Raw genomic sequence first — 27,502 nt, 5'->3', positions numbered from 1 at the left:
GATTCAGGCTAGATCATCAGGCGGTGCTATTTCACTGTCAGGGCGGCTAGGATCTGGAACCAACTTCCAAGAGAAGTGGTGCTGGCTCCTACCTTGGGGGCCTTTAAGAGGAAGCTAGATGAATACGTTGCTGGGGTCATTTGACCCCAGGACTCTTTCCTGCCATGGCAGGGGGTTGGACTCGATGATCAGTTCAGGTCCCTTCTGACCCTAGAAACTATGAAGGGTTAGAGGGGTTATGAGCAGGGGGCCTGGGAGCCTGGATGCCTGGGCTCCCTTGAAGGGGAGTGGGGGCTAGTAGGGTCCCGGGGCACCTGTAGATGTGGACGTCACGAGTCTGGCCAATGCGGTGGCAGCGGTCTTGGGCCTGGGCATCCATGGTGGGGTTCCAGTCGCTGTCGTAGAAGACCACAGTGTCGGCGCCTGTCAGGTTCACACCCACCCCCCCGCTGCGTGTCGACAAGATGAAGCAGAAGATGCGCTTGTCTGCATTGAATCGTTCCATCAGCGCCTGCCAGAGGACCCCGCGTCAGCCTTGATGCCTGGGCTCTCAGGCTGGGCAATGAGAGCAAGAGGAGCTGGGATATGCCTGGGTTCCCCCAGGAGGGGAGTGGGAACAGTGGATTACATCGAGGCCAAGGGCAGGGGGAGCTGGGGAACCAGACACCTGGGTCCTGGGGGGGTGGGGGTGGCGGCGGCACCTGTCTCTGCTCCACACGGGTGCTGCCATCCAGGCGCAGGTAGATGTGGCCGTGGTAGTTGAGAAACTGCTCCAGCACATCCAGCATGCGTGTCATCTGCGTGAAGATGAGCACGCGGTGCGCCTCTGCCTTCAGCTGCCGCAGCAGCAGGTCCAGAGTCTGCAGCTTCCCTGCAGGGGGGCAGGGCCAGCATCAGAGGGCAGGGCCTCCCAGGTCTCTAGCCCTCCATCAGCTTGGCTCTACGGCTGAACTCCTGGCCCCTCCCCTCCACCTGCCAGGCTGGACACATCCCCCCACCCTTGCCCTTGTATCCTGGGCAGGGGCAGGCAGAGGGGGAGGGGTGGGACTGGTCCCACCCCCTGCCCAATCAGCCCTGGTCCCCCCTCCCCTGCCAGATAAACCCTGCCTTCCAATCTCCTGGCTTCTCCCAATTACAAACTAGCCACAAATCCCCAGCAGGCTTGCCCCTCCCACCAACTTCCTGGTCCCTCCCAGGGCAGATCAGCTCCACCCTACTCAATGACCCTGCCCCCATCTGCCAGGTCCACCCATCACCAGATTGGCCACACCCCCATCTGTTGGGTCCCTTGCCCTTTCACAAGGGCCTCAGTCCCACCTTCCTGGCCCTGCCCCCTACCAGATCAGCTCTGCCCCCAAATTCCTGGCCCCTCCTCCCCTTCCCAATAGGTCCACCCTGCTGGCTCCGCCCATTTCATGATTGGTCACATCACCATCCAGGCCTACCCCCCCCCCTTCATAGATCACACTTCCCTCTTCCTGAGACAGGCCTCACCTCCACACCCCAATCCCCCAATAGCCCCGCCCACATACCACAGTCGTACTGGATGAGGCGCAGGTCGGGGAATTGGGTACGCATGTTGCAGACAACACGGTGCAGGGCCCGGGCTCGTGGTGACAGCTCGCGGCGCAGGGCAGCCGCCAGGGCCTGGTGCCGTAGGCGCAGTGTAGGGGGCGGGTGCGATGTGTGCAGGGCCACAGGTGGAACCTCCACAGGTGGCAGCACAAAGATGAACCTGCCGGGGTGTAGAGGGAGGGGGCATCAGGGCGGGCAGCCACCCAGGGGCGAGAGCAGAGGGGTAAGACCATGGATGCCTGGGTTCTCTCCCAGTTCTGGGAGGACAAAATGTGGTGTTAGAGGTCTGGACACCTGGGTTCTTGTGGGAGGGGGAGGTGAGGAAGCCTGGATGCCCGAGTTCTCTCCCACTTCTGGGAGGGTGGTGTGGTGTTTGTCTAGAGCCCAGACACCTGAGTTCTCTGGGGGGGAGGGATGGAGGGAGATGAAGGCTGGGAATCCAAATGCCTGGGTTCACTGGGAGGGAAGGGTGGCGTGGAAGCCTGGACACCTGGGTTCTCTTGCAGGGGAGTTGGGGCTGAGAGCCCAGACACTTGAGTTCTCCATCTAGGCAGATGAGAGGAATGGAAGCCAAATGCCTGGGTTCTCTACCAGCTCTCAGAAAGAAGTGGGATCTTCTGGTACAGTGTAGGTGAGTACTAGTAGCTTGGACACCTGGGGTCTGTGGGACAGGAACATGGGCTGGAGAATGAAAGCAGGGGAGCTGGGAGGCCAGGCATCTGGGATCTCCGAAAGGGGCCCTCACCGTTCGATGATGTCCTCGAGTTGCTTGATCCTCTGCTGGGGTGTGAGGATGGCGCGGCTGAGGGCGGGCGCCTGCTGCCAGTACTCAGCCAGGTGCTGGGGGTCCCGCTGCATTTGGGCCATGTAGCAGTGGGCGTAGCCGGCTCCCTGCCACCTGCCTCCAGGGACTTTGGGCTCTGCCTCATCCTCCGGGTTGTGGGGTGTGGGGGGGAAGAGACTGCAGAGGCGAAGCACTTCGGTGCCATACATGGGTGCCAGGGCACAGTGCTGCTCGTTGAGACGGAAGAGCCGGGCCAGGCGCTCCTCCTTCTGCCGCTTGCGTTTCTCTTCCAGTGACTCCTGCGGAAGGGAAGGGAAGGGAAGGGAAGGGAGCCAGACAGGGACATCAGCATGAAATCCAGGCCTCCCAGGACCCAGCTCTTACCCCCTATACCCCACACCCCTCCTACAGAACCAAAGTGTCTGGGCTCCCAGCCTGCCCCCACCCCCCACCAGAGAACCCCAAAGTTCAGGCTCTTAACCCCTCTGCTCCACCCCACCAGCCCCAAACATCTCCTAAAGAACCCAAGTGTCCAGGCTCCCCCTGCCCCCTAAAAGCTCTCACCAGGTAGAATGGCGAGCGGGGCGGAGGTGGGGGCTGGCGACGGGGCCGGGGGACTGGAGCAGATGGAGGCGGAGGTGTGGGGGGGCTGGAGCGCAGCGTCAGCATCTCCGGCTCCTCCTTGGGTACAGGGCTGGGCGATGCCGGGAGCAGGGGCCGGGGGGCTGGCAGGGGGGGTGGTGCCGCCGGCAGAGGCCCCACTGGAGCAGGGGACATTGTGGGGACTGGCATCGGAGCTATGGGGAGAAGCACAAAGCCATGAATGTTCACGTACTGGTGCCACATTTCCCCCTGTATAACATGCACCCCAAAGCACCTAGAGATCATTAAGTGTCTATACTATATCTCAGAAATACAGCTCTGCGTGTTATATACCAGAAATACAGCTGTCCTTCGGTTCTGGGAGCCAGGGCAATTCACACAGCCACTGTGACTACATCCCCAAATACCCAGACCCATGGGGATCCCACCCCCCCACTTCCTGGCTGATACGTTCTTGTGGATGAGGTCTCTGCAGGCCCCCCTCGCTACTCTTATTCCCCATGTTTCCTTTCCAATAGCAAAGAATAATGTATTCAAAAGGAACGAGTAATTATGGTAACAGGCAGGCTGGGATGTGGGGGGAATGACCCTAATGGAGGGCTCCATGTAAGGTACACCAGGCCCTGGCACCCCTTAGTTGGGGGGGGGGGGAAACAGTCAGGGGGACATATGGGGCCTAGAACCCACTAGTGGGGCAAGGGGGGGCATCATAGGGACATGTGGCCTGATGCCCCCTAGTGCACAGTCATAGGGACATATGAGGCAAGGGTTAGACAGACCAGGCCCTGGCACCTCTTGGAAGGGCAGGGAAGGAGGGTATCACAACTACATAGTGGGGGCCTGGCACCCCCGAGTGGGGGGTTATGTATGGGGACCAACATGCCCTACTATAAGAAACACAAAGTCCAGGGCAAGAAACCCCACATAAAAAAGCCCTGATGTCCACCAGTGGAGTCATGGCAAGTCATACTAAGCATGGCACTTACCTGGCAGGTCCACTGCAGGGGCAGGCACCACCCGCATGACAGGCCGCACCAGGGCCTGGAGGGGGGCAGGGCCCCGCATGGGCACCAGGGGTGGAGCAGGCAGGCGGGAAGGAGGAGTGGGTGCCACAGGCAGTGGGGCTCGCGGGGCCACCAGAGTGGCAGGCAGGCCAGGCAGGGGCGCAGCAGCAGCAGTGGGGTGCACAGAGGTGGGAGGTGGGCGTGGTGGCGATGGGGTCGGGGGCTGCAGGGCAGGGGCCAGGCCATCTCGGGGGGCCTGGCGCACCACGATCTTCACCACGCCAGAGCTGTTCACCATGGAGGAGGGCACTGCAGTGGGGGGAACCAAGACAGCAGTTAGGAAAGCCTTCCGAGGTCCACTGTCACACCCAGACATTGAACCCAGGTGTCTGGGCTTTCAGACCCAACCCCACACTCACCCACCAGCCCCCAATCCCTCCCAGAGAACCCAAGTGCCCGGGTGTGGAGGCACTCACCTTGAGTGGCGGCAATGGGGACACTGATAGCGGCGGAGGTGGCAGGAGGGACAGAGGCGGGGGCTGGGGCAGGCAGAATGGCAGTGGGCGGGTGCCCAGGCATGGCCTGCCCACCTGGCTGGGCCATGGCCTGGATGAGAGCCACCTGGGCCGGCTGGCTGATGAGGTGGTGCTGGCCCCCAGCTGACACCAGGTGGACCACATTCCCTGCGGGAGACAGGGGGCTCGACCCTGAGAACCAGAGCAGGATGAGAACCCAGACATCTGGGCTCCCAAGCTCCTGCTCTCACCCACCTATCCCACACAGTTCCCAGAGAACTCAGGTGCCCAGGCTCTCCATCCCGTCCCCTTGCTCTCGCCCATTCACACCAGTCCCAAACAACCTAAGTGTCCAGGTTCCCAATCCCTTGCCTGCTCTAACCCACCAAACCCCTGCTCCCCTCCCAAAATTGGGCAAGGACCCAGGTTGTGAGCCCCCCCACCCACATGTGGACCCTGCCAGGCCCTGACCAAAAGGCAGATGGCAGCTGGGATGACCTCCACAAGCCACTGTAGCCCTGTCTGGCCTGGGGACAACCCCCGCAGCACCATGCACCCGCCTCTGGGGTAGGGCCAGGGGCAAGGGCTGGGCGGGCAGGGGTTTTACCTACTTGGGAGCTGGCGGGGCTGGGCCACAGCCACCTGGCGCACCTGGGTGCCCGTCAGTGTCAGCTTGTTACCCTGCAGCTGGAAAGTAAGGGGCTTGCTGCCCGGTGCGCTCTGCAGGGGCCGGCTGGCCAGCGAAGCCAGCTGCGCGATGCTTACCACCTCGCCGGCTGCGGGCACAATGGTGGGGGGGAGGGGGACAGTCAGTCTGGGAAGGAACCCAGGCATCCAGGCTCCCGGCCACCTCCCATAGCTGCCTGATGGAACCCAGGTATCCTGGTTCCCAGCCCACTTTCTTGGACTCCCAGCCCCACCATGCAGAGCAGAACCCAACCTGCCTGCCCCTTCTGCTACTAAGCCCCCTAATCAGTCAGGGCAGAACCCAGGTGTGCCCAGACAAGGCTCTCCCTGCTCCAAGCTGCAAGACGAGAAGGAATCCAGGCATTTCGGTCCCCAGCTCCTCCACAGGCAAGAAGGAACCCAGGTATCTTGGCCCTTACCTCTCTCCTACCCACTAACCCCCTCCAAGAATCAGGCCAGAACCCAAGTATCCAAGTCCCTAATGTCCTCCAGACCTCCACACAGTGAGGCCAGAACCAAGGCGTTCAGGCCCACAACCCCCCTTGGGTCAGGCCAGAGCCCAGGTGCCTAGCCCTCAAAAAATTAGGCCAGAACTCAGGCATGGCCTGCCTGCCTGCCCCCCCTACCAGTCAGGTCAGAATTCAGACATCCCACACCCAGAGTCAAGTGGGAACTCAGGTGTCCAGGCAGGGTGGGGTACTCACAGGGCAGACGGGCCTGCATGTCGGGGGAGAGCAGGAGACGCGGTGGCTGCACAGGTCCGGTGGCAGCCAGGCTGTAGGCAGGCAGTGCAGCAGCACTGGATTGCACAGTCACGGGCTTCATGATGCCACCAGGCCCCAGGGGGGCACCTGCCAGCCGAACCCCAGGGGCAGGGGCAGGGGCTGGGCCTGGCTTCAGGGCAGGACTGGGCATGGGGGTGGGTGCCACAGGTGGCCGAGGTGCCGTAGGTGCCAGCTGGGTGGCCACGGGCATCGGCGTGGGTAGCACTGTGGGGAAAAGGACACATAACTGCTCCTTGTTCCACTCAGCCATTCCCACCCTTGGCTGCATCCCGCCACTACTGGGAGAAAGATGGACAAGCCCCGCCCCCACACTAGCCATACCCCTTCCTCTGATTGGCAGAAACTCTATGGTGGGGGGGAGAAGGAAGAACACAGGTCATTCCCCCAACCTGATCTGAGTTCCACCAATCAGGGATGGAGGCAAGGAACCTGGAAGTCCCATCCCCAATCTAAACCACACCCCCAAAGCATAGACCCACCCCTTTAAGGGTCTGGCTAGGCCTCTGGGGGGTGGATCCCAAGGAAGAAAAGGGGTGAGAAAGCTACAACCACACCCCTGCCATAAGATCCCCAGGTGGATGAGAGGGCCTCCAGAATGGGCACCCCCAGGGATGGAGGCAGGGAACCCACAGGCCACACCCCTGTCCCATTAACTCCTCTGCTTACAAGGAAGAGGAGGAGGGAAGGGAAGAGGCCACCCCCCCACCCAGCTAACCATAGCACTGCCCCCTGGTGGGGCTGACTGCTTGAGGGAGGTGAAGCCTTGGTGAGGGGGTGTGGCGAGGACACCCTTGCTAAATTATAGCCCACCCCTTAAAGGGACAGAGTCCTCTAGGGGGTAATTTCCATTTCCCCAAAGAGGAAGAGTGTGACACCCACAGCCCCTCCCCGGCAAGGGCCATTGCCTCCAGGGAGTGGTGTTTCCTTTCATCAAGGAAGGGGGAAATGGATGGAAAACCCTCAGAGCCCCCTGCCCCTTACCTTGTGGATTAGGAGTGGGTGCCTGAAGCATGGTGGCCGTGATGGCAGCACTGTTCTGGCCCAGCGGTGGCCCCAATGGGGGTGCTGGGGGCCTGGCAGGGGGCAGCACTGGTCCTGCAGGGAGGGGAAGGGGCAGGGAGGTAGCAACAGACAGTGGGTGGGGCAGGGTGGGTGGCTGCACAGGCCCCGGCAGCATGGGGCCCAGGGGTTGTAGAGGCAGATGCGTGGTGATGGGCAGCGGACCCATGCCTTCAGGCAGCAGGGGGCGCTGTGGCGGGGCTGGGGGTCGCGGGCTGTTCACTAGCACCACCGTGCGGTTCTCCGGCTTGGCCGCTGGCTGCAGCATCCTGTGGGGGAGATGCCCAGTGAGGTGGGGGGGGCGGGAAGCTGGGGTCAGCCTTGATCTCCACTTCGTGAGGTGGGGAACCCAGGCATCCAGGCTCCCAGCCCACCCCAGCTCTCACAAACCAGCCCTCACATCCCACTCAGAGAACCCAGGAGCCCAGGCTCCAGGCCCCCTGCTCTTACCCTCCAGCCCCAACTCCCCTCATGGAAAAGTCAAGCATTTGGACTCCCAGCCCCCCTGCTCTCACCCCTTCCAGCCCCTGCTCCCCTGCCAGGAAACCCAGGTGTCTGAGCCACCGGTACCTGTTGACTTTCATCTTGACAGGTTTGGGCCGAGGTGGGGGGTCAGGGGACTCAGCAATCTCCTCGATAAGCTTGCGCGTCACCTTCCACTTGGGCAGGAAAGTATCGGTCTCGTAGCGTGACACCCGACCCTCCATGTTGATCAGGTCAAACATGCCCATGTCCACGTGCTGCCGGGGGCAATGCCCAATCAGTGGAAGCCCCTGCCTCCATCCCCTGCCCAAGATGGGAAAGGTCTACTCCCCAATTTATGGCTATGATGCAGCCAGCAAATGGCTGAGTATACTGCTACATAATAGACACCTGTGGGGGTAGTGCTCCCTCTTAAAGAGGGAAAACCCGACTTGTCTCCACTCCTAGATCAGAGACAGAACAGTAAGAGGATGCCACGACCCTCCCAGGGAACCTGGCATCCAGTTTCCCACCCCCCTGCTCCAATCCCCTCCGGAGAACCCAGGTCCACCTGATCTTAACTCTCCAGGCCCCACTCCTCTCTTGGAGTACCCTGGAGTCTGGGCAAGCAGCCTGCCACCTACTCCCAATAGCTCTCACCCACCAGTGTCCAGTGCTACCCCAGGGAACCCAGCCCTCAAGACACTCCAACCCTTAGGCCCCACTCTCCCTCCTATGGAACCGAGATGCCCGGGCACCCAGCCTGCCTGCTCTCAACCCCCAGTCCCCACTCTCCTGCCAGAGAACCCAAGTATTCAGGCTCTCAACCGCCCCAAACTCTTATCTATCACAACGTCATGATCTTTCCTCCTGGTCCCATAACCTGGCTGGTGTCCCGCAAAGCAGGCCAGGATCAGGGCCCAAATAAGAGGAGCCACACTGCGGCCAGCAACTGAGTGGAAAGACGCCAGGGGTACCTACCTTGAAGGGGTGGTGGTCAAGGGCAGTGAGGACGAGGGAGGCGGTGGTGTAGCAGATGCCCTGGGTGATGAAGGGGGAGTGGATGGGCCGTGGGTCGAAGAGGTTGGGGTGGTTGCACACCTTGCGCAGCTGCATCAGGATGTTGATGACGCTCATGAAGTGCCCCGTGGCCAGCGTCTCCTTGGTGCTGGGGAGGGGGGATGGGGGACAGAGAGCCCGGTTGGCTGTAGAACCAGGAGCTACCCTAGGCCCGGCCCCTGGATGCAGCTGGCTCTGGGGTGAGGCCAAATACAACAGCTGTGGCCGGTTCTGCGGTGAGTGCCAGGGCCAGGTGTAATTGAGCTGTGGCTGGCTCTGGGGTGGGCAGTGGGAACTGAGTACAGCAGGGCTGTAGAATCCAAGCTCCCGTCCCCCAAGCCGCACTGCCCTCCCAGAGAACACAGGCGTCCGGCCCCTGCACTCACGTGGCCTGGGCCATGAAGTCGTCATAGAGGAAGCGCTGGCGCTTGGATAGGCGGCACTTAATGACATGTTCGTACTTCTTGGGCATCTGCTTCTCCACGTCCACCTTCACCCGCCGCAGCAGGAAGGGGCGCAGCACCTGGGTTGGGGGGGCACATCAGTATTAGGGACACCCGGCTAGAGGATCCCCCAATCTAGCTGTGACAGGCAACCCAGATTTCCAGGCTCTCAGCCCCCCACCCTGCTCCCACCTGCCAGCCCCACCCCCTCCTAGAAAACCCAGATGTCTGGGCACCCAGCTCCCCTGTTCTCATTCCCCTCCCAGATAATTCAGGCATTCAGATTTCCACTCTCTACCTGCTCCCACCCACTAGCCCCGCGAACCCAGGTATCTGGGTTCCCAGTGCGCCCCTCCCGCCCCCCTGGACTGGACATATTGGGATAGGCAGGTTAGGCTGGGAACCTGGATGCCTGGGTTCTTGGCTAGGTCTGGGAAGGGAAAGAGACTGGTGGGTGAGAGCAGCTCAGCTAAAACCACACATACTGGGATAAAAACCTTCAACTGGAAGCCAGGACACCTGGGTTCTCTAGGACATGAGTGAGGCCTGGTGTCTTAGAGCAGGGAGAGCTGGGAGTCGAGACACCTGGGTTATTTGGGAGAGGAGTGGGGCTGGGAGCCAGGACACCTGAATCCTATCCCCAGCCCAGAGATCAAATCGGGCATAATAGATCGGAGAACAAGAAACCAAAAGCCCGGACGCCTGGGTTCTCCAGGAAGGCCCTAGTAGGGGAGAATAGCGGTGTCTGGGAGCACAGATGCCTAGGTTCTCCCCAACCCTGGAGGGGAACCCGAGCAGCTCCCCCCAGCCCCATACCTTGTGCAGCCTCTTGACAAGGCTTTCGTTGTACTCCTGGCTCCCCTCAATCATGCCTGTCAGCGGGTTGGAGAACCACTCCTTGAACTCCCGGTGGGACTGGAAGACGTGGGGCATGAGGAAGTGCATGAGGGACCACAGCTCCATAAGGCTGTTCTGCAGGGGCGTTCCTGTCAGGAGCAGGCGCCGCTGGCTGTGGAGGACATCAAGAGATCAGTGCCGGGGTCCATGACCGACCCCCAACCTCCCCAGGTAAAGGGCACCCACCTGTTGAAGTTGAGGAGTGACTGCCAGCGCTGGGACTTGAAGTTCTTGATGTTCTGGGCTTCATCCAGGATGAGGTACTTCCAGTTCTTGCGCCGGAAGGCCTGGTGGTCCTGCAGCACCAGCTTGTAGGATGTGATGCAGATGTGGAAGGCATTGGGCTTGGTCCAGCCCTGGGGAGACAGGCAAGGGGAGGGGCAGGGGGAAAGAGTGTACAGTTCTGAACACTGCCAGGAGAGACCCAGCCCCTGGGCTGGGGTGGAAGTCGGTGCTCCCTGGAGGGAGGCTCCCCCAGAGCATGGGTGGCCAGCCAAGACCATGCATGCCATACATGGTAAAGATAGTGTGTGCAAGTGAGTGGCATGTGACAAAGTAGAAAGGAAGCAGGGAACACAGTGGGAAATAGAGCAAGGAGCAGAAAGCACACAAGACAGAGTACAGAAAGCAGAGTAGCATATCAGGTAGAGAACACAAAGCGGAGAACCAGGAACTCAGGACAAGGGTCAGAGAGCAGAAAACAAAGTGACTGATTGGACAGAGCAGGTAGGAAGCAGAAAGAGACAAGAATGCAGAAAATAGAGCAATGTACCAGGCCAGGAAGACAGAATGGGGTGGGGGGAAGCAGAGCAATGGATGAAGCCAAAAAACATGGAGTAAGGAACAAAACAAAAAAACCCCCCCAGAACAATTGGTGAAGCCAGGGACATAGTGCAGGGAGCAGAAAGCAGAGAAGCAAATAAGGCCAAGAACAGTGAAGAGGGAGCAGAAAACAAAGCAATAGTTCAAACCAAGGACACAGGGTAGAGAACACAAAGCAGAACAGCAGATGTGGCAGGGAGCATAAAAGGTAGAAAGCAGTGCAGGTAGGGAGTAGAAAACAGTAACAGGCCAGAAAGCAGAGCAGAAGCAGAGGGCAGAGAGCTGGACATCAGATGGAGCAGGGGGCACAGAGCAGAGCAGCTGGCCTGGCTGGGAACACAGCATGGAGCAGAAAACAAAGCAGTGGATCAGACACAGGAAGAGGATGGGGCAGCACCAGAGAAGGGTATGGAGCTTACCCTGTGCCCCACCCTATCTCTAGGGAGAAAGAGCCCCCTCACCTGCCGCTTAAGCTTGCGCTCCTTCTGCGCCCCGTAGTAGGTGAGGATCTTGAAGCTGGGGCACCAGCGCTTGATCTCCATCTCCCAGTTCAGCATGACACTGGTGGGCACGATGATGAGGTGGGGACCCCAGCTCCCTGCAGGGGAGACACCACACATGGGTCAGGACTGGCCCTGAATGAGACAGAGGGGGAGGGGGTCCCAGAGCCCGCCAGCACCCTCCCACAACCCAGGGGACCCCACAGCCTGGCCTGCTTCCTTCCAGCTTTAGCTGACAGACACGTACACAGCCCCTGGCACAGCCTGGGGGAAGAATGGATACAACTCTCCTGGATTTTTTTAGCACTACCCCACATGACCAGTCCAGCTGCAGTGACTGGGGACAGCATGGGGCAAAGGACTGTGGGATGCTAGAAGATCCAGGAGCCTCCCATTACACTCTGCGTGGATGTACTGAGAAGCCCAAGACAAGAAGTGCTGGTGCAGAGGTCTCTGAGGGGCCCCTCTTGCTTCACTCCAGAGCTGGCCATAACCAAGACCTTCCTGGGCAGCGTTATGTGCAGCCATTCTTCTTCTCTTTTGCTCCACCCCAGAGCTGGTTGCACCCGAGCCCATCCTTGCAATGCTATACATAGCTACTTTTCAAGCCCTCCTGTTCCACAGCCTGTGTGCCCACCCCAAGGCCTCACCCTTCTCGCAGGCCAGGTGAGCCAGCAGGGAGATGGTTTGGATAGTCTTGCCCAGTCCCATCTCATCAGCCAGGATGCCGTTGAGCTTCTTCTCGTACATGGTGACCAGCCAGTCTAGGCCAATGTGCTGGTACTCCCGCAGCGTGCCCCGCAGCAGGCAAGGGATGGGCGTCTTCACCTGGGCCATTGCATGGGAAGCAGGTTACAGCCTGGAGGTCTGCTCCCCTCAGGGTGTGCTGGCCTCAGGGCTCCCCTGGTACCCTATTCCACCCCAGAGCTGGCTACATGGACTGGGGGGAATGGCCTGGGGGGGCAGGATAGGGCAGGTATACCTGGGTGGTGGCCAGGGTGTAGCCCTTAGGCTGGAGGCTTTCAGCCGTGGCAGCAATGTCAGTGATCTCCTTCTTGGGCCCCAGGGTGGAGGTGGGGGTGGTGGGGTCAGCCCCCTGCCCACCCCGCTCCTCATCACCCCGCAACAGGTACTCCACACCGAAGTCTTCCTCCTGGCCAGCCTGCACCTCCTCTGGGGCGGCAGCCGCCTCTTCTTCCTCCTCCTCTTCCTCACTCTCCTCCTCCTCCTCGCTCTCCTCTGCCGATGAGTCTAAGGGTGGGGTGGGACCAGCTGGTGTCAGGGAAGTGCCCAGACCTTGTATGCCCCTACCCTGCTCCAAGTTTTGGGCATTGGGAGCCTGTCATCTCTTCAAATGGGTCTGTCTAGTCCTGGTCCCCCCCATATGAGTTCTTCCAGCCCCAACTCTGACCCCTGGCACCAAATGGGTCTGTCCAGACTCAGGCCCCCAAAGTCTCCCCTGCAAAATGGACCCATCTAGCCCCAGCTGGTGCAGACAAGTCCTCCACAAACAAAAACAGTCCAGCCAAGGCACCCCTGTACCAGCTCCATATAGGCCTGTTCACTCCTGTGCCACCTTCCCTTAGCTCCAAATGGGCCTCTCTCTTTGCCTCCCCCTGCCGCCAATAGAGCCATCCAGAACCTCCCCATCTCCCTGCTCCAAATGGGCCAGGTCCAGCCCCCCCCATACCAGCCTGGCTGCTGCTCTCCTCATCCGACTCCTGCTCGTACTCCGAGGTGCTGGCCTCCGAGGAGGTCTCCGAGGCATCTGGCTCGAAGTCTGAGGCATAGGCCCCTGCATACTTCTCCAGCAGCTCCTCCACAGGCAGCTCACCTGGCACCAAGACCCAGGGACATATGTCAGGGGGCACCAAGACACCTTTGGCCATCAGCCCCTCCCGCCCCAGGAAGAGTCACTGCAAGTACTGTATTGTCTCATATACCACATGCCCAAGCTGCTTAGTTTAGGGAAGGCAGACTAAAGGTTTCACTCCAGGTATGTGGCAGTGTCTGATGCCCCCAGAACCAGGGAGAGTGATCAGAAGGGTCCTATGCAGGGCATCCATCATGTCCCTCTGGATCTGTATCGCAGCCGGCATAGGAAAAGCCAGGCCACAGGTTGCATCCGAGGGGTTGCTCTGAGCACCAGCTACCAAATCCCAGCCTATGGGGAAAGGTGGGGACCTGTTTGAGTGCTCCCTGCCCAAAAAGATGAACCAGCATGGTGACCTAGGCCTTGGCACCTCATGGCAGGGCCCTTTAGAGGTTGCATTTCTTGTCTGCTCCACTGTTGTATGTTCCTTTGCTCCACCCCAGAGCTGGCTGCATTTAAGTCCTCCCTTGACATTATACATGTAGCTGTCCTTCCTGCTTCCTCCAAAGCTGCCCACACCTGGACACTGCCTTGACAACATTATATGGAGATGCTCCCCTTCTTTTCTGCTACACCCGAGCTGGCTGCATACGAGGCATCCCTCCACAGCATTATATGTGGCTGTTCCCTCTCCCTACTGTTCCATCTCAGAGCTGGCTGCATGCGAGCCTTCCCTGGGCAGCTTGAGGCAGGACTGTCCCCAGGCAAACCAGCCCGGACGTGGCCTTGTCTGATCTGGTTCTAAAGAGACATAACAATCCTGTGGCAAAAACTACAAGGCGCAAAGACCTTGGTGGGTGAGGAAGGGGAAAATGAAGGAGGTATTCCCACAATGCCTCACCCCTCATAGCTAGAACCATAGTCTGTTTGCGTGGGTGGAGGAGCAAATAGTAGCAGGCATGCCCATAATCCTTTGCTTCTCACAAATTATGGCAGACGTTCCCACACTGTCTTACCCCTCACAGCTAAAAATCTAGTATGTGCATCTATGGGTGGAAAAACTGGTTCCAGTCATTCCTCACAGCTGAAGTCACAGCATGCCTGTGCGAGGGAAAACCACAGCAGGCTCCTCAATTAGCACGTGCGTGTATTGGGAAATGGTGGCAAACATTCCAACAATGCCTTGCTGCTCCCAGCCAGAGCTGCAGCAGAGAAAGCATTGGAGACAAGGTGACCCGTGTCCCTCAGGCACCCGCAGCCCTACCATGCCCATCCCCATAGTACCTTCCCGCGCCAGGTCATCGAGCTCCTGCTTGTGATCCACATTCCCTTCCAGCTCCTCCTCAGCATCAATCGTCTCCTCCTCATCCTCAGCTGCAAGGATGGGGAGAGGGGGCTGTTACTACACAGACAGTCAGGGTCTGCCCTCACCACCCCTCTGCCGAGCTGTCCTGCTCTTACCTTCATCCTCATTGGCCGTGAACTCCTCATCTGGCTTCCACGGCTTCTTGTTCCTCTGGATCATGGGTTTCGGCTTTTCCTGCCATAGACACGAACAACGAAGAGTTCAGGGTTGGCGTGCCTCGTTCCACTCAACTGTTCCCTACCTGCTCCACCTCAGAGCTGGCTGTATCACAGCTCCTGGCTCAACACAGGGAACGGGGCAGGCGCCTGTCATGTCCAGGAGGCCTGGATCTGCTCCTGACTCAAAGACACTGGCTCAGAGACGAGGTCAGGGGACTGAGGTCTTGGGGGGTTGACAGCAGGGACACCTGGGTTCCTTGGGTGGGGAGCTGGTGCTGGTGGGAGCAGGGGGAGCTGGAAGTCCGGCAGCCTGGGTTCTTTGCTAAGGAAGCAGTCTGGTAGGCAACAGCAGTGTGGATAGGAGCCTGGACACCTGGGTTCTCTGGCGTAAGAGCGAGGTCTCGTGGGTGAAAGCAGGTAGGGCAGGAGTCCAGACACCTGGGTTCTCTGGTGATAGAGTGTGGTTCTTGCGGGGGGGGAAGCAGGCTGGGAGGCTCAACACCTGGGTTCTCTAGGAGGGGAGCAAAGTCTTGGGGGTGAGAATGGGGTAGGAGTGGGGGTTAGGAAGCAGGACACCTGGGTTCTCTCCTATGCCTTAGATGGTGGGGGCCCTGTGGGGTTAGAGCCATAGGGGCTCAGGCAACGGCAGAAGGTACGCACTGGGACAGGTGACTATCCTCTCTAGGGCAGCTACAGGGCCCCTCGCTGGTCCTCATTCCACTGGGCCATTCCCCATCTGCTCCACCTCAGAGCTGGCTCATAGTTCCCAGCTCTACCCAAAGCCTCAAGCCACTGCAAGGCTCCAAGGTGGGAGAAGAGGTGCTCCCTACCATCTCTTCCTCCTCCTCTTCCTCATTCGTATCCCCCTGGGCCTCATCCTCATCCGTGTCCCCATCGTCGGCACTGGAGATGGAGACTGAGGGGTCAGGACTGCAGGAGTTCTCCAGGATCTGGGGGGGCAGGGACTGAAGCAGCTCCTCCAGGGGCAGCTCGCCTTCTTGCTTGAGCAGCTCTATCTCCCGCCGCCGTGTCTCCGAGTCGTTGCCTTCCTGCTGCTCCTCTACCTCGATCGTCTCCTCATCATCTGACTCCTCGTGGGGTTGGAAGTCGCCATCTAGGAGGAGCCAGGAGCTGAGCTGAGGGGGGCTGAAAGTGTGTGGCAGGGGCCTGTGCCCTGTAGGGGGTACCACCCCAGGGCTTCCCTTGTGCCTTGTTCCGCTTGCCCCGTCCCCCGCTGGCTTTGCCCGAACTGGCTGCATCATGGCACCCATGTGAACAAGGGGCCCTGGCTGGCTCAGGGGGAGGGGGCTGGGGACAGGGACAGTTCAGGATCCCCCACCTTCATCCTCAGGGAGGCGGGCAGGGGGCAGGGGGCTTGAGGCAGCTGAGCCAGCGCGGGATGAGCCTGGGTGGGAAGATGAGCTGGCTTTGCTGGCCACAGGCAGGGTCTCATTGAGGCTCTGGCTCAGTAGGTCCGAGTACTTCTCCGTCTGGCCCACGATGAAGTCCAGCTGCAGGTCCAGCGCCTTCTTGCGCTTCTCTTCCAGGCGCGACTGCTGCTTGAACTGCACCACCTGGGGGTGGAGGGTTGCGGTTACTCATTGGGGGCACTCAGCGCTGCATGTTTCCTTCTTTGGTGCATTTCAGAGTGGCCAGGAGGACCCCACACCCTGATCAGAGCAACCATAGGGCTGGGTGTTAAGACCTTAGGCCCCAGAGCCACTTGAAGGCCATGGGACCTGGGCATAAGGGTCCCACAGCCCAATCAAAGCTGGTTTAGCATTGTGCAGCCAGGTATGAGATCAGAACCACTGTGGGGGCTGGCATAAAGGGCCCACACCCCAATCACAGTAGCCATGAGGGCATGGGGCCAGTCATTAGGGCAGCTGGGAGAACCCCTGAAATTCAAGTCAGAGCACCTGCAAGGCTGGGGGGGGAGGGGCCCAGGCATGAAGACCCCAGGCCCCGATCAGAGCAGTCACGTCAGGGCTCCATGCCCGGATCAGAGCTGCTGCAAAGACACCCCACCCCCACCAGAGTCCCCACCCACCTTCTCCACGTTTGTCCAGAACTGCTTGACCTCCTTGGCGATGGAAGAGGCGATGCGCCGCAGCTTGGCCTGCTCTTCCCGCCGGGCCCGCTCCTCCTTCTGCCTCTGCTCCTCGTGGTGTCGGATCACCATCCGCACCACCTGCCAGGGGAAGGGGGAGAGGGAAAGGAATGGGGTTGGGAAGGTGGTAGCCACAAGCAGGGTGGCAGCCAGACCTGTGAGCAACTTCCAATCTCATTAACCTCTGTGGACACCCCCAGGAAAAAAAAAAAAAAAGCTTCCTCTTGTTTCTTGATTACTGAAAATACTGTAATTTCTTGCCCCGTTCCCCAAAACATTAGCTAAAAATTGGAGAATGCAAAAAATATGGCAGCAGCAGTTTCTAACGCTTGTTTCTGCAAGGCAAAATATATTAAAACAAACAAACAAACAAACAAAAAAACCCCAAATACTTCCAGCATCATTGCTGACTAGGTGCCACAATAAGTCTTCTAAAGAGTGAAGAGTGTCCAGAAAATATGGTAACAAGAAGTTCCTGGTGCCAGGTACCTCACCCAGATTGTTTCCTTAAAAGCCATGCTGCCTGGACACTATGTCCCCAGGAAGACTCACCCTATGGTGCACGAAATCTGGAAGCCTCTAGGTTTCTCTTGTGAATCACATGCACAACTAAGCGCTCACACAGCCCATTGAGAGTGTTTCACAGCACCCCAGGGTGCTGTGGTGCCCCAGCTGAGAATAACCAGGCTGTAAAAACCAGTGGGGAGATCAGGCTGAGAGACTTGGGCTCACAGAGGCTGATTTCAGGCACTGGGAAATACCTCGACAGCATCTATGGCTGCCCAAAACTACCCCTGCTCATAGAAAATTATAGAATCATAGAAAATCAGGGTGGGAAGGGACTGCAGGAGATCATCTAGTCCAACAACCTGCTCAAAGCAGGACCAGCTCCAACTAGATCATCATAGCCAAGGCTGTCTAATCAGGTCTTCAAAGCCTCCAAGGATGGAGCTTCCACCACCTCTGGGTAACCTGTTCCAGTGCTTTTCTACCCTCCGAGTGAGAACGTTTTTTCCTTATATCCAATCTAAAAACTTCTCTTGCTGCAACTTGAGGCTGTTGCTCCTTGTTCTGTCATCTGACACCAGTGAGATCAATTTAGTTCCATCCTCTTTGAAACCACCCTTCACAGAGTTGAAGGCTGCTATAACATCTCCCCATAGTCTTCTCTCCTTCAGACTAAATAAGCCCAGTTCCCCCAGCCTGTCCCTCATAAATGATATGTCCCAGCCCCCGAACCATTTTCACTGCTATCTGCTGGACTCCAATTTCTCCACATCCTTTCTGTGGTGGGGGGGCCCAAAACTGGACCCAGGACTTCAGATGCGGCCTCACCAATGCCCAACATAGGAGAAGAATCACTTCCCTCAATCTGCTGGCAACGCTGCTACTCATGCAGCCCAGGAGGCAACAAAAGCACACTGCTAGGGTTCCCCGCTTGGAGGTACAAAGGAGGCCATGGCTAGCTAGGGATGTGCCCTCTGTTCTCTCTGGCCTCACCTGGGTTTGGGAACATGTTATAGCAAAGCCACTCCGATGGCTCTGCAGTGGGACCCTGGCAGAGACACCCCTAAGCAGCCAAAATTATCATATTTCCTCGTATACCATACATACCATTCCCCCACATCAACTTTGCAAAAGCAAGCTGGGTGTCTTAAATGGAGGAGCCACCTCTCTGCTACAAAAAAATCAGGCAGCACTGAAGAATTCAAAAGAACAGCTTATGTTCCATTCAAATCCTGCCAATTGCCAATGATTCTTTTTCTTGCTAAGGCTTCTGCTAATCAAACTATTCTTTTGGAAGTTTAGTTGAAAAATTTAGCTGCTTGTGGTGTTTCTTCTTTTACTTCATAGCCCTTCAGATTGTTTCTCTTTTCAAATTCTAGCTTTGCCCATGAAGTGAAATATTCAGCAGCAGCTAAGGTTTCAGCTTTTGGCTGAGCAATTCTGCTGGCAAACTATTAAAAATAGCCTTAGCCTGAGCAGTTAAAGGAGAACAAACTAAAGATATGGTTTCATACACAATTTAACTCTAGGAATTTTTTCTTCCTTCAGTCTTCCCCAAAACATCTGGGGAGGGGAGGGTGTGTGTGTGTGGGGGGGTCTTACTGGGAAAGCTAGGGTATGCAAGGAAATACAGTAAATACTTTTGTCTGGGTTCATGGTTGCACTGGACTCAACCCAGGGGCGTGGAGCTGCTACCCATCTGAACAAGCAGACCAAAAACAAGGGGCATGATTTATTTGGCGCTGCATTGTACATAAAAAATATGGTAACGTTACAACTAAGGTTTCAGCTTCTGGCTGAACACTGCCATGAGCAAAAGATTAAAAATGATGTCCAGGGGATGGTACTTCCCCCAATAACCATGCCTCCCCTGCCCTTCCGAAGTACAGAGTGGCCAACCTGGCCAGAGCTCACCTTCCTGGCCACACCCCTCTTCCAGCGACGCTCCTGGGCAAAGTCGGCTGAGAGCCACTGCATCTCCTCGCACAGGTAGTCCCAGTGCCCCTTGGGCCTGGCTGGCTCAGGCACCTTGGAGAGGCGCCTCAGGGACCAGAAGCCTTCCTTCTTCATTTCTGCGATGCGGTTCTCGATCTCCGCCTCCTGTAAGGCCACGCCAGGTCAGGGGGAGGCTGGGTTGGGTCCTTGGCATATGGCGCCAAGTCCAGCTCTGTCTAAACCAACCCTGAGAGGCATTATGTGGCCAGTCCCACCCAGACCTGGCTGCATCTGAGCCCTGTTGGCAGGGCTGAACAAGCTTGCTCGTATGAGTTCCAGACCCAACACATCCAACCCCAGCAAGAAGTCAAGGCCCCTACCAATGCAAAGGACAGGTTTAAAATCGTCCCAGAAACCCATGAATGAGGTCCGTACTCCCCTCCTCCACAACTGCAGTTGGAGGTGAAACCCCCACAGATCTGACCAGAGGCACAGATTCCTTACTGAACCCTGATCCAGAGACTGGGCTGACCCTGAGGGGACAAACAAGATCCTCTGGGTTTGTGAAGTGTCACCAGGAAGGTACTGACTCCCTTTTCCCCTTATAGACCAGACCCAGAGATTCAGCTCTGAGACACGGGCCTGTCCACCAGCAACCTGGCAGTGAGACATGGCCCTGTGCCCCACTACAACTGTACACATCACCCCCTGCCTGAAAAGCCAGGCCCTCCTCATATCACCCAATGACCCCATGGTAAGCCCTGTCCCCACTGGCATACCTGAGGACCTCTCGGATCTCCTTCATGTGGTCAGAGGTTCAAACTCCGGCCCCCACCTCCACCTCCACCCCCACCCCCTCAAGCATACTGTATGCAGCAGCTCTCCATACAAGCCAAGCAACCTCTTGCTTAACCCAGAGGGATTGCAGTCATCCATGGGTATGGAGCAGATGCGGGCAGGAAGGGACTGGGGTGGGACTGGGGGTAGAACCAAGGAGGAGGTGGGCAACGCAGACTCAGAGAAGGGAAGCTGAGGGACTGGGCAGTAGACAACAAGGAGTGTGCGGCTGGGTGGGGTCCTTACATGCTTGGCCTGCTCGGCGATCTCGGCATGGGTCTTGTCCCACATGCTGCCTGGGTCAGCGGTGCAGGGCCCGGGTGCTGCCAGGCCACGGCCCGGCGCCTTGGGCACATCGAAGCCGAGGGCCGCCTCCAGAGGGGCGTCACGGGCTAGGCGGGGTGGTGACACGCTGCCGCTTGAGGCCGGGGAGCCCGACGAGGCCGGTGACACTGGGTTGCTCCCCGTCATTCTGTCTGGCGCTGTCTGGGGGTGGGAGGGCAAGATCATGACAGGTCACAGGCACACCCCTCTACAACCTGCCTCTATAAACCCCTTGCCCCAATGCAACTAATTCTGGGGTGAAACAGTCAGGGGTCCTGTTTGGCTAGGAGCTGGCTATAAAAAATAGAACTGCTTCTGGGTTAGGGCCTGGAGGATGCCTGAATTCACTGCTGGGTTCTAAAGGGGAACCCACTTGTGACCTTAACCTAGGTGCTGAGGTCTAAGGACACCTGTGTTCCTGCAGCTATGGGGAAGGGCATGGGTTTTGATAGGTCAGACCAGTGGACCTTGGAGACAGGACACTTGGGTTTTCCCTCAGCTCTGGGAGGGGAGTGGGGTTTCATGGGTTAGAGCAGGGGGTGATGGGAGCCTAGATTCTCGGGTGGGGGGCGGTGTCAGGCAGGTGAGAGCAGAGGGGGCTGGGAGCCCAGATGCCCAAGTTGTCTCCCAGCTCTAGGAAGAAACCGAGGCCTTGGACTAGAACCCTGGATGCCTGGTTCCCTCCCAGCTCTGGGAGCTGTAATAGGGGCTCATCTGCATCTTGGTGGGTCATTATGGTGCCTGTTGGCCAGGATGAACACAGAGCACTCCGCAGGTACCCCTATACCTCTGTGTGCAGTGCCGGGTGCTGCCGCGAAGGACTGCTCTGCATTTTCCCACTCCCTTGTTTGTCACTTCGGGCCCCGATGGCTTCGCTCGTGGCCACGGTGCTGCCGTCCTGCTCCAGTGCATGCTGGGAACCGGCCTCATTCTGGTCAGCCAGCCGCCGGGACGAGCTGTCCAGCTCCTGGGTGCCCTGGCGGCCCAGCCTGCGCTCGGGGCCGCCTGTTTGCAAATCACCTGGCAAGGAACAGGGGTAGGGGGAAAAGAATTGCCATAGCCAGAGGGAGAACACCTGGCTTCCCTCCCAGCTGTGGGATGGGAAGTTAGAACAGGGGGGCTGGTTGCCTGCATTCTCTGGGAGGGGACTGGAGGGTAGGAAGTGAAAGCAAGACAAACTGGGAGCCTGAAAGGCTTTCTCGTGGGTAAGAGCACAGCGCCTCGGGGCCCAGATCCCTGGGTTCTATCCCTAGCTCTGGGAGGCTGGTAGGTAAGAGCAGGGGGGACTGTGAGCCTGGATTCTCTTACCAACTCCACGAGGCTGGTTGGTTAGAGCACAGAGGGCTGGAAACATGGATATGCCCGGTTTCTACACCCAGCTTTGAAAAGGGAATGGGCTCCAAGGGGTGAGAGGAGGAGACACAGAGACAGAACACCTGGGTTCTCCCCCAACTTTGTGACAGCCCTTAAAAATAAACTCCTGTAAGTTTACACAGAAAAGGGTAAGACTCTCCTCTCACTCTCTCAGCAGCTGATTCTGCCTCCCACTCAAACAGCAAGCCCAGAGTATCAAACACAGGACAAACAGGTTTGAGTTCTGACACTTGTCAAAACTGGCATCAGGTAGGGGTGTGTGTAGGGGTGGAAGGTCAGGGCATAAGGGAGTCAAGTACAGCCTCTACACATCAAGTCCAACCTCTGTTGATGCTCCAAGATGAGAGAAAACATAGGCATCCAGGCTCCCAGGACCACCACTCCCACCAAGCTAACCCATTAGACTGCACTCCTGTCCCAGAGACCCCGGGTGTCTGGACCCCCTTACCCCTACACCCTGCCCCCTGCTAATAAGACACCAACTCACTATATCCATTTCAAGTCCTACTGCAAGTCCTGCCAACAGATTGAGACCCCCTGCTTGACAAATTCATCCTCCCACTATTACCTTCGTGGGTCACTTCACCTTAATTTTTAGCTTAAAAGGCATCCAACTATTTTTTTTTTTAAAGCAAAGTATTAAAAAGCAAACAAAAAACCTCAGTAAATAACCCTCCCTCTTCCCAAAAAAATTATGACTTTATAAAACATGGACAGAATCTCATCTTCAAGTGATTCAGTCCCCTTTCCTGCTTAACTGAAGCTTGATCCCTAGCTGCTGCTGAAAACTGAAGAGCAATAGCTAAAACAGCTAAAAAACAGTCTTCAAACATAGATCTAGAATTTCTAAGGGAAATCAGCAGGACTGTAAAACATGGAGAGAAAGCTGGATGAGCTACCAGACAGCAAAAACACTCTAAAAAGTTTGATTAACAAAGTATTTCATAGATTTTATAAACGTTAAAGCTGGAAGGGACCTTGGAAGACGATTGAGTCCAGCCACCCACCCAAAGGGCAGGAAGTCAGCTGGGGTCATAGGATCCCATCAAGATGATATTAATACAAAAAACAAAACAATTAACAATTTGTTCTAGAATACAACAAAATGCCATAAAATTAACTGACTCCGGAGTCCCGTCCCCCTGAAAAAAATCACAGCTATTACAACCAAGCAGCAAAGTAGATAGCCTCTATTTAGACTTTCCTGTTTAATGTGTGTTAAACTGGGGAGTGGGGGGAGATAGCCTGTGTTATGTACAAGAGCACATGCCAATTATGGAGTGATCACCAGGGATTCCATCTGCTGTGGAAAAATGTAGATTTTTCTCCTTTAAAAGAGAAAAGGGTGGGAAACAGCAGGTTTCCCCTTGCAGGCTAGTAGAGGTCCAGTCTGCAAAAGGCTACTTGGGGCTGAAGGGAGTGGGAGGAGGGTGATCACACAGCAAGGTGATCATGCATGTAGCAGCCAGAAAGCATGGAAAGCAACTCCCTTTGGGTAGAAAGGGCTGGGGACACTGCCCAGCTGGGGTGGTGCATGGGGCCAGGAGCAGGAATGCACACGGCCTCCAAGATTTGTGAGCATGATGAGGGTGGATGTGGGCTGCCTGCTGGAGGCTCAGGTCTCCAGAGGATGAAACTCAGTGTGAGAGAACAGAGCACGGTGGGAAGGCTCAGTGCTGCCAGCAGGAGCCCTTTGCCAGCTGCGCCACCATGATGAGATGCCCCCTGTCTGCTGGCAGCAGTGGGAGGCACAACTCTGAACTGCCATGGCCAGGTAAGCAGGGGGCGCTTTGCCATGGTGGCACAGCCTGCATGGGGCTCCCACCCTCCCATGCCAGGTCCTGCCCACTGGCCCAGAGGCCCAGGGGGACGGTGGCAGGGCAGGGAGCCCTGACTCTGCAGCAGGCAGCCAGCATCCTCTCCCCACCACCAGCTCTGCTCCAGTCAAAATAAGTATTTCAAATTTATTTTATTGTAAAGATTGAAGCATTAGTAAGCTACCAAATAATCTTAAAACTATAAATATAGCAATAAAACACTGTGCTCAACTAATACCTATGTATATCTCAGAGTTTAATTTTAATTGCCCAAAAATGTGCTTTGGGATTTTTAATCAGAGAATTTGGGGGGGGGGGTTTTATTTAAAAATCCCAAGATCCCTGGTGATCACACATCTAAGCATCCCTACAAACATCTGCCAATGCAGTTGGATGAATCCCCAGCATCCAATCAGCTTTCAGTCCAATTTCGAACCAATCTGGCTGTGTTTTTATGTAGTCAAAATACAATACAATCCCTAGAATTATGTCCTCTCTCATGCCTGCCTTCAGCCTGATTTCTGAGTTTCACCTTGCCCTAAGATCCTGCCATGTTTATGGGCGTGGAAACAGGCTGCTGAAATACAGCTAGCTCTGGGGTGGCGAGGGAGAACCTGGAACCGTACCTGTATGTGCTGATGACAACTCCTCCTCCTCGGACTCTGCTGCCACGGTTTCTCCTGCCTGGGGAACGCCACGACTGCGAGAAGAGAGACCAGACGGGGGGTGTCAGTCTGTACTGTCAGACCCTGTCTGTGCCCCTGACTTTCCCAGCAGCGTCACAAGCTGGACCGTGAGCCTGAGGCAACCCTATCTCTCTGGTTCTGGGAGGCGTCTGGGCTACAGGACATACAAGGGGGAGGTAGTTCTGAGCACTAGCTACCAAATCACTCCCTACAAGGAACAACAGGGACCTGTTTGGGGCAGCCTGGCCAGGGACGGTAAACCCAGACCCAGAACCACCCTGGGAGTACCCCCTGCCCTTGCCACATGCAACTCCAGGCAACTGCCCCAGCTATGTGGGCTTCATGAGACTCCATAGCTGCCATGATCTCTAATCTATTCAACTGCCAGCAACCTGTTTTTTGTGACCTCTGCACCCCCCAACCCCATGGCATCTTGACCTCTGACCCCCTCCCCGACTCCGTAAGTCAACATGAGCATGCATGTCCTCAAGCTTGTCCTGCCCTTTGACCCCTGCCCTCTCCTCTGCTTCCACCCCTTCAAACCCTGACACCTCCTTGTCTTTGGACCCCTCCAAACCCCTCAAAATCCCCTTTGACTTTTCACTCTGAACCCCACCAGACCCCCTTCACCTTTAAACCTTGACTCTTAACATTCCTTTGTCTGTGCTTTTTGCCTTTTACCCCAACAGTCCCTCAACTCTTCACCTTTCAAAATCCCATCACCTCTTTATACAGTTTGACTCCCCAACCATCACCCGTCATTTAACCAACCACTCCCTTACATGCTTTGACACCCGTGTCTCATTTGTAATCTCTGCCCCCTGACCTGCAACCCATCATTCCCTTAATAACCTTTGACCCCTCACCCCCATTCCTGTCCTGACCCAACCTGCATCACACACACCTCTTGCCACCTACTCACAGGTACACTCGTTTGTTGACCCCAACTCCATCACCCCCTTGTGGCCTTTGACACTCTGAACCCATCACTCCCACTCCTACCCTTTGATTCAAACCAACCTCATTCACTTCCCCAAACACACTCCTGCCTTTTGACCTCTAATCCCATGACACCTTTTTAGGCCCTCACCTCTCCCACCATCACCTTATGCCTTTTGACTCAACCCAACCCCACCCCATCACACACCTGCACAGAGAGTCCTGCTCAGACCCCCAATCCTACCCCCCCATGCCCTTTGCTCCCTGAACCCCCACTGCATCCACGCTTATCTGCACCAACCACTGACCCCCACCACATCCACCTGCGCTTTGACCCCAATCCCACCACCTCAGGACCTCTGAACCCCCAAGCCATCACCCCCTTAAGCTGAAGACCTCCCACCCCATCCCCTCTGACCCCAACCCCATGACCCCACTGCTCCCTTAACCTGTTACACCTCACCCCCCCACATCCCAACACAATGACCCCTGCCCCTTAACCTCCACACTTATGCCCTGTGACCCCTGATCTCCCTACATACACTCTGCCCTTTGACCCCCACCCCAATCACCTCATGACCTCTGAACACCCATCTTCCCTCCCACCATTACCTCTGGACCTCCCCTCACCCTTGGATGCCAAGCCCAAGCCCAAGCCCTGCCCCTTTACCCCCACCTTTACACCCTGTGCTACCTCAACCTACAAATCCCTGTGCCTGACCTTTGACCCCATGACCCCTTTATGCCCTCTGCTGACCTGTCAACCCCCTAGGCCCCCATCACTCCCTTTAACCCCCGGACCTCCCCTCACCCTCTATGACCCCTGACCCCAACCCAATGACCCCCTGCCCCTTAACCCCCAGCTTTATGCCCTGTGACCTCTGACCTCCCTATACACCCCTGCCCTTTGACCCCTCCCTTTTAACCCCGCCTCCCACCCCAGAACGAGGCGGCGGGGGACTGGGGCGAGGAGGGGCCACGTGACCCCCAACGTGCCTGGCGCCCCTCAGGGGGAAGGGGGGGCGGCCGACGCGAGCCCAGCCGTTGGCGGCGGGGGGGGGCCACGTGACCCCGCGCGCCTCGCGCCCCCTCGCGGAAAGGGAGGGGGGCCCCGCGCGGCGGCCCGGCCGGGTCCGCCATCTTACCTGGGCGGGAGGGGGAAGGAGGGAGGGAGGCAGAGGGGGGAGGGGGAGGAGGGGCCTCCTGCTCCGCCTCCCGCCGCCGCCGCCGCCTCAACCCCAGCGGCGCCGGGCAGGATCCGCCGCCATCCGCCGCCGCGCCCGCCCCGGCCCCGCCCCCTCCCTCTCCCTCCGCCACCCCCGCGCCGCGCTGCGCCGAGCCCAGCCGAGCCGCAGCGGCAAAATGGCGGACGCCGCTGCCACTACCTCCGCCTTCTCCTCCTCAGGGCCGGCCCCCCCCCCGCCCGGCCCCAACCCGCCCCACTCCCTCCCTCCCGCCCGCCGCGCCGAGGCCCGCCCGACAAGTCTCGCGAGAACAGCGGGGGGGGTGTAGGGGAAAGACCTCGGCTGGATGGGAAAGGGAGTCCGGCGCCGGCCGGCGGAGGGAAAATGGCGGCGGGCAACTCTCGCGAGATGTGGGAAGAGCGGGAGGAAGGGAAAGGCAGAGTGAATTCTCGCGAGAATTGAAGGAGGGGTCTGAAAGAGGAGACGGGAAAAAAGTCTTGGAGTCTAAAATGGGAGGGGGAACGTAACTCTCGCGAGATTAGATGGGAATGAATGGTGAATTATCGCGACAATTTCTGCGGTGGTTGCGGAAGAACTCTCGCAGGATTTCATGGGGCTGAATGGCGAAGTCTCGTGACATTTTGTGAAGTGGTGGGGGAGGAAATTGTCGCGAGATTTGAGCCGGCTACGTGATGCTAAGTTCACCTAAAAGGTTGTTGGTGGGAAATGGTTTGAACTCTCGCAAGTTTTGGGCGGGTTAGGGGGAGAGCTCTCGCGAGAGTTTGGGCAGCGTTTGAAAGGAAGGGCGGGAAAGGGAGTCCGGCTTCCAAGAAGGGGACTGGTGGCGAAGAGCTGTCGCGAAATTTGTAGCGGGATTTGGGAGGAAGGCCTGTGGGTGAATTCTCGTGAGATATGGGGAAGAACTGGTAAAGGTAGTTCATTTTCTGAGGAGAAATCTCGCGTGGTGTAGTGAGGAAGTGAATTCTTCAGAAATATAGTCAGAATCCGAGAGAACTCTCGCGAGATTTCGAAGCCGCACGGAAGGAATGACGAGAAAGAGTTTATCGTTACGGTGCGAGTTCCAGGAAAGAACTCTCACGAGACTTGATTCGGGAACGAGCTCTCGCGATATGTTGGGAGCAGGGCTGTAAAAAAGATGATGGAAACTAAATCCACATTGCCCGCCCCTCTTTTATTATCGCAGAGCCTGCTGGGAATTGTAGTTCCATCACAAGGGGGTCTGGGAGTCGGAGTCCT

General features: G+C 57.5%; 1 protein-coding gene across 3 annotated transcripts in view; it reads right to left on the bottom strand.

Moving 5' to 3' along the window:
- SRCAP (Snf2 related CREBBP activator protein) overlaps nucleotides 1-26,641 on the bottom strand; it is a 34,289-nt gene extending 7,648 nt beyond the window's left edge. Inside the window, exons 1-29 of one of the 3 annotated variants that reach the window (XM_090054567.1) lie at nucleotides 26,583-26,641; nucleotides 24,063-24,136; nucleotides 21,033-21,265; nucleotides 20,168-20,407; nucleotides 19,064-19,249; nucleotides 16,583-16,723; nucleotides 15,872-16,106; nucleotides 15,363-15,646; nucleotides 14,470-14,548; nucleotides 14,293-14,382; nucleotides 12,886-13,029; nucleotides 12,178-12,446; nucleotides 11,846-12,023; nucleotides 11,157-11,293; nucleotides 10,060-10,229; nucleotides 9,793-9,985; nucleotides 8,920-9,056; nucleotides 8,456-8,642; nucleotides 7,583-7,752; nucleotides 6,935-7,281; nucleotides 5,873-6,157; nucleotides 5,093-5,257; nucleotides 4,443-4,673; nucleotides 3,949-4,275; nucleotides 2,924-3,156; nucleotides 2,321-2,658; nucleotides 1,533-1,735; nucleotides 702-871; nucleotides 315-511 (exon numbers count right to left, since the gene is read on the bottom strand). In XM_090054567.1, coding sequence (XP_089910693.1) covers nucleotides 315-511; nucleotides 702-871; nucleotides 1,533-1,735; nucleotides 2,321-2,658; nucleotides 2,924-3,156; nucleotides 3,949-4,275; nucleotides 4,443-4,673; nucleotides 5,093-5,257; nucleotides 5,873-6,157; nucleotides 6,935-7,281; nucleotides 7,583-7,752; nucleotides 8,456-8,642; nucleotides 8,920-9,056; nucleotides 9,793-9,985; nucleotides 10,060-10,229; nucleotides 11,157-11,293; nucleotides 11,846-12,023; nucleotides 12,178-12,446; nucleotides 12,886-13,029; nucleotides 14,293-14,382; nucleotides 14,470-14,548; nucleotides 15,363-15,646; nucleotides 15,872-16,106; nucleotides 16,583-16,723; nucleotides 19,064-19,249; nucleotides 20,168-20,407; nucleotides 21,033-21,077 — 5,381 coding nt within the window. In that variant the 5' untranslated portion in view covers nucleotides 21,078-21,265; nucleotides 24,063-24,136; nucleotides 26,583-26,641. Of the gene's footprint in view, nucleotides 1-314; nucleotides 512-701; nucleotides 872-1,532; nucleotides 1,736-2,320; nucleotides 2,659-2,923; nucleotides 3,157-3,948; nucleotides 4,276-4,442; nucleotides 4,674-5,092; nucleotides 5,258-5,872; nucleotides 6,158-6,934; nucleotides 7,282-7,582; nucleotides 7,753-8,455; nucleotides 8,643-8,919; nucleotides 9,057-9,792; nucleotides 9,986-10,059; nucleotides 10,230-11,156; nucleotides 11,294-11,845; nucleotides 12,024-12,177; nucleotides 12,447-12,885; nucleotides 13,030-14,292; nucleotides 14,383-14,469; nucleotides 14,549-15,362; nucleotides 15,647-15,871; nucleotides 16,107-16,582; nucleotides 16,724-19,063; nucleotides 19,250-20,167; nucleotides 20,408-21,032; nucleotides 21,266-24,062; nucleotides 24,137-26,206; nucleotides 26,483-26,582 lie in introns of those variants that run through there. The other 2 variants (XM_090054566.1, XM_090054568.1) reach the window with 2 other exon arrangements.
- Between the last annotated feature and the right edge of the window lie 861 nt (nucleotides 26,642-27,502).

The sequence above is a fragment of the Crocodylus siamensis genome, chromosome 6, assembly GCF_052110815.1.
Source record: "Crocodylus siamensis isolate JL-2025a chromosome 6, ASM5211081v1, whole genome shotgun sequence".
Taxonomy (NCBI): domain Eukaryota; kingdom Metazoa; phylum Chordata; order Crocodylia; family Crocodylidae; genus Crocodylus; species Crocodylus siamensis.
Note: the sequence above shows the minus strand (reverse complement) of the source record. Positions and strands in the feature narration are given on the sequence as shown.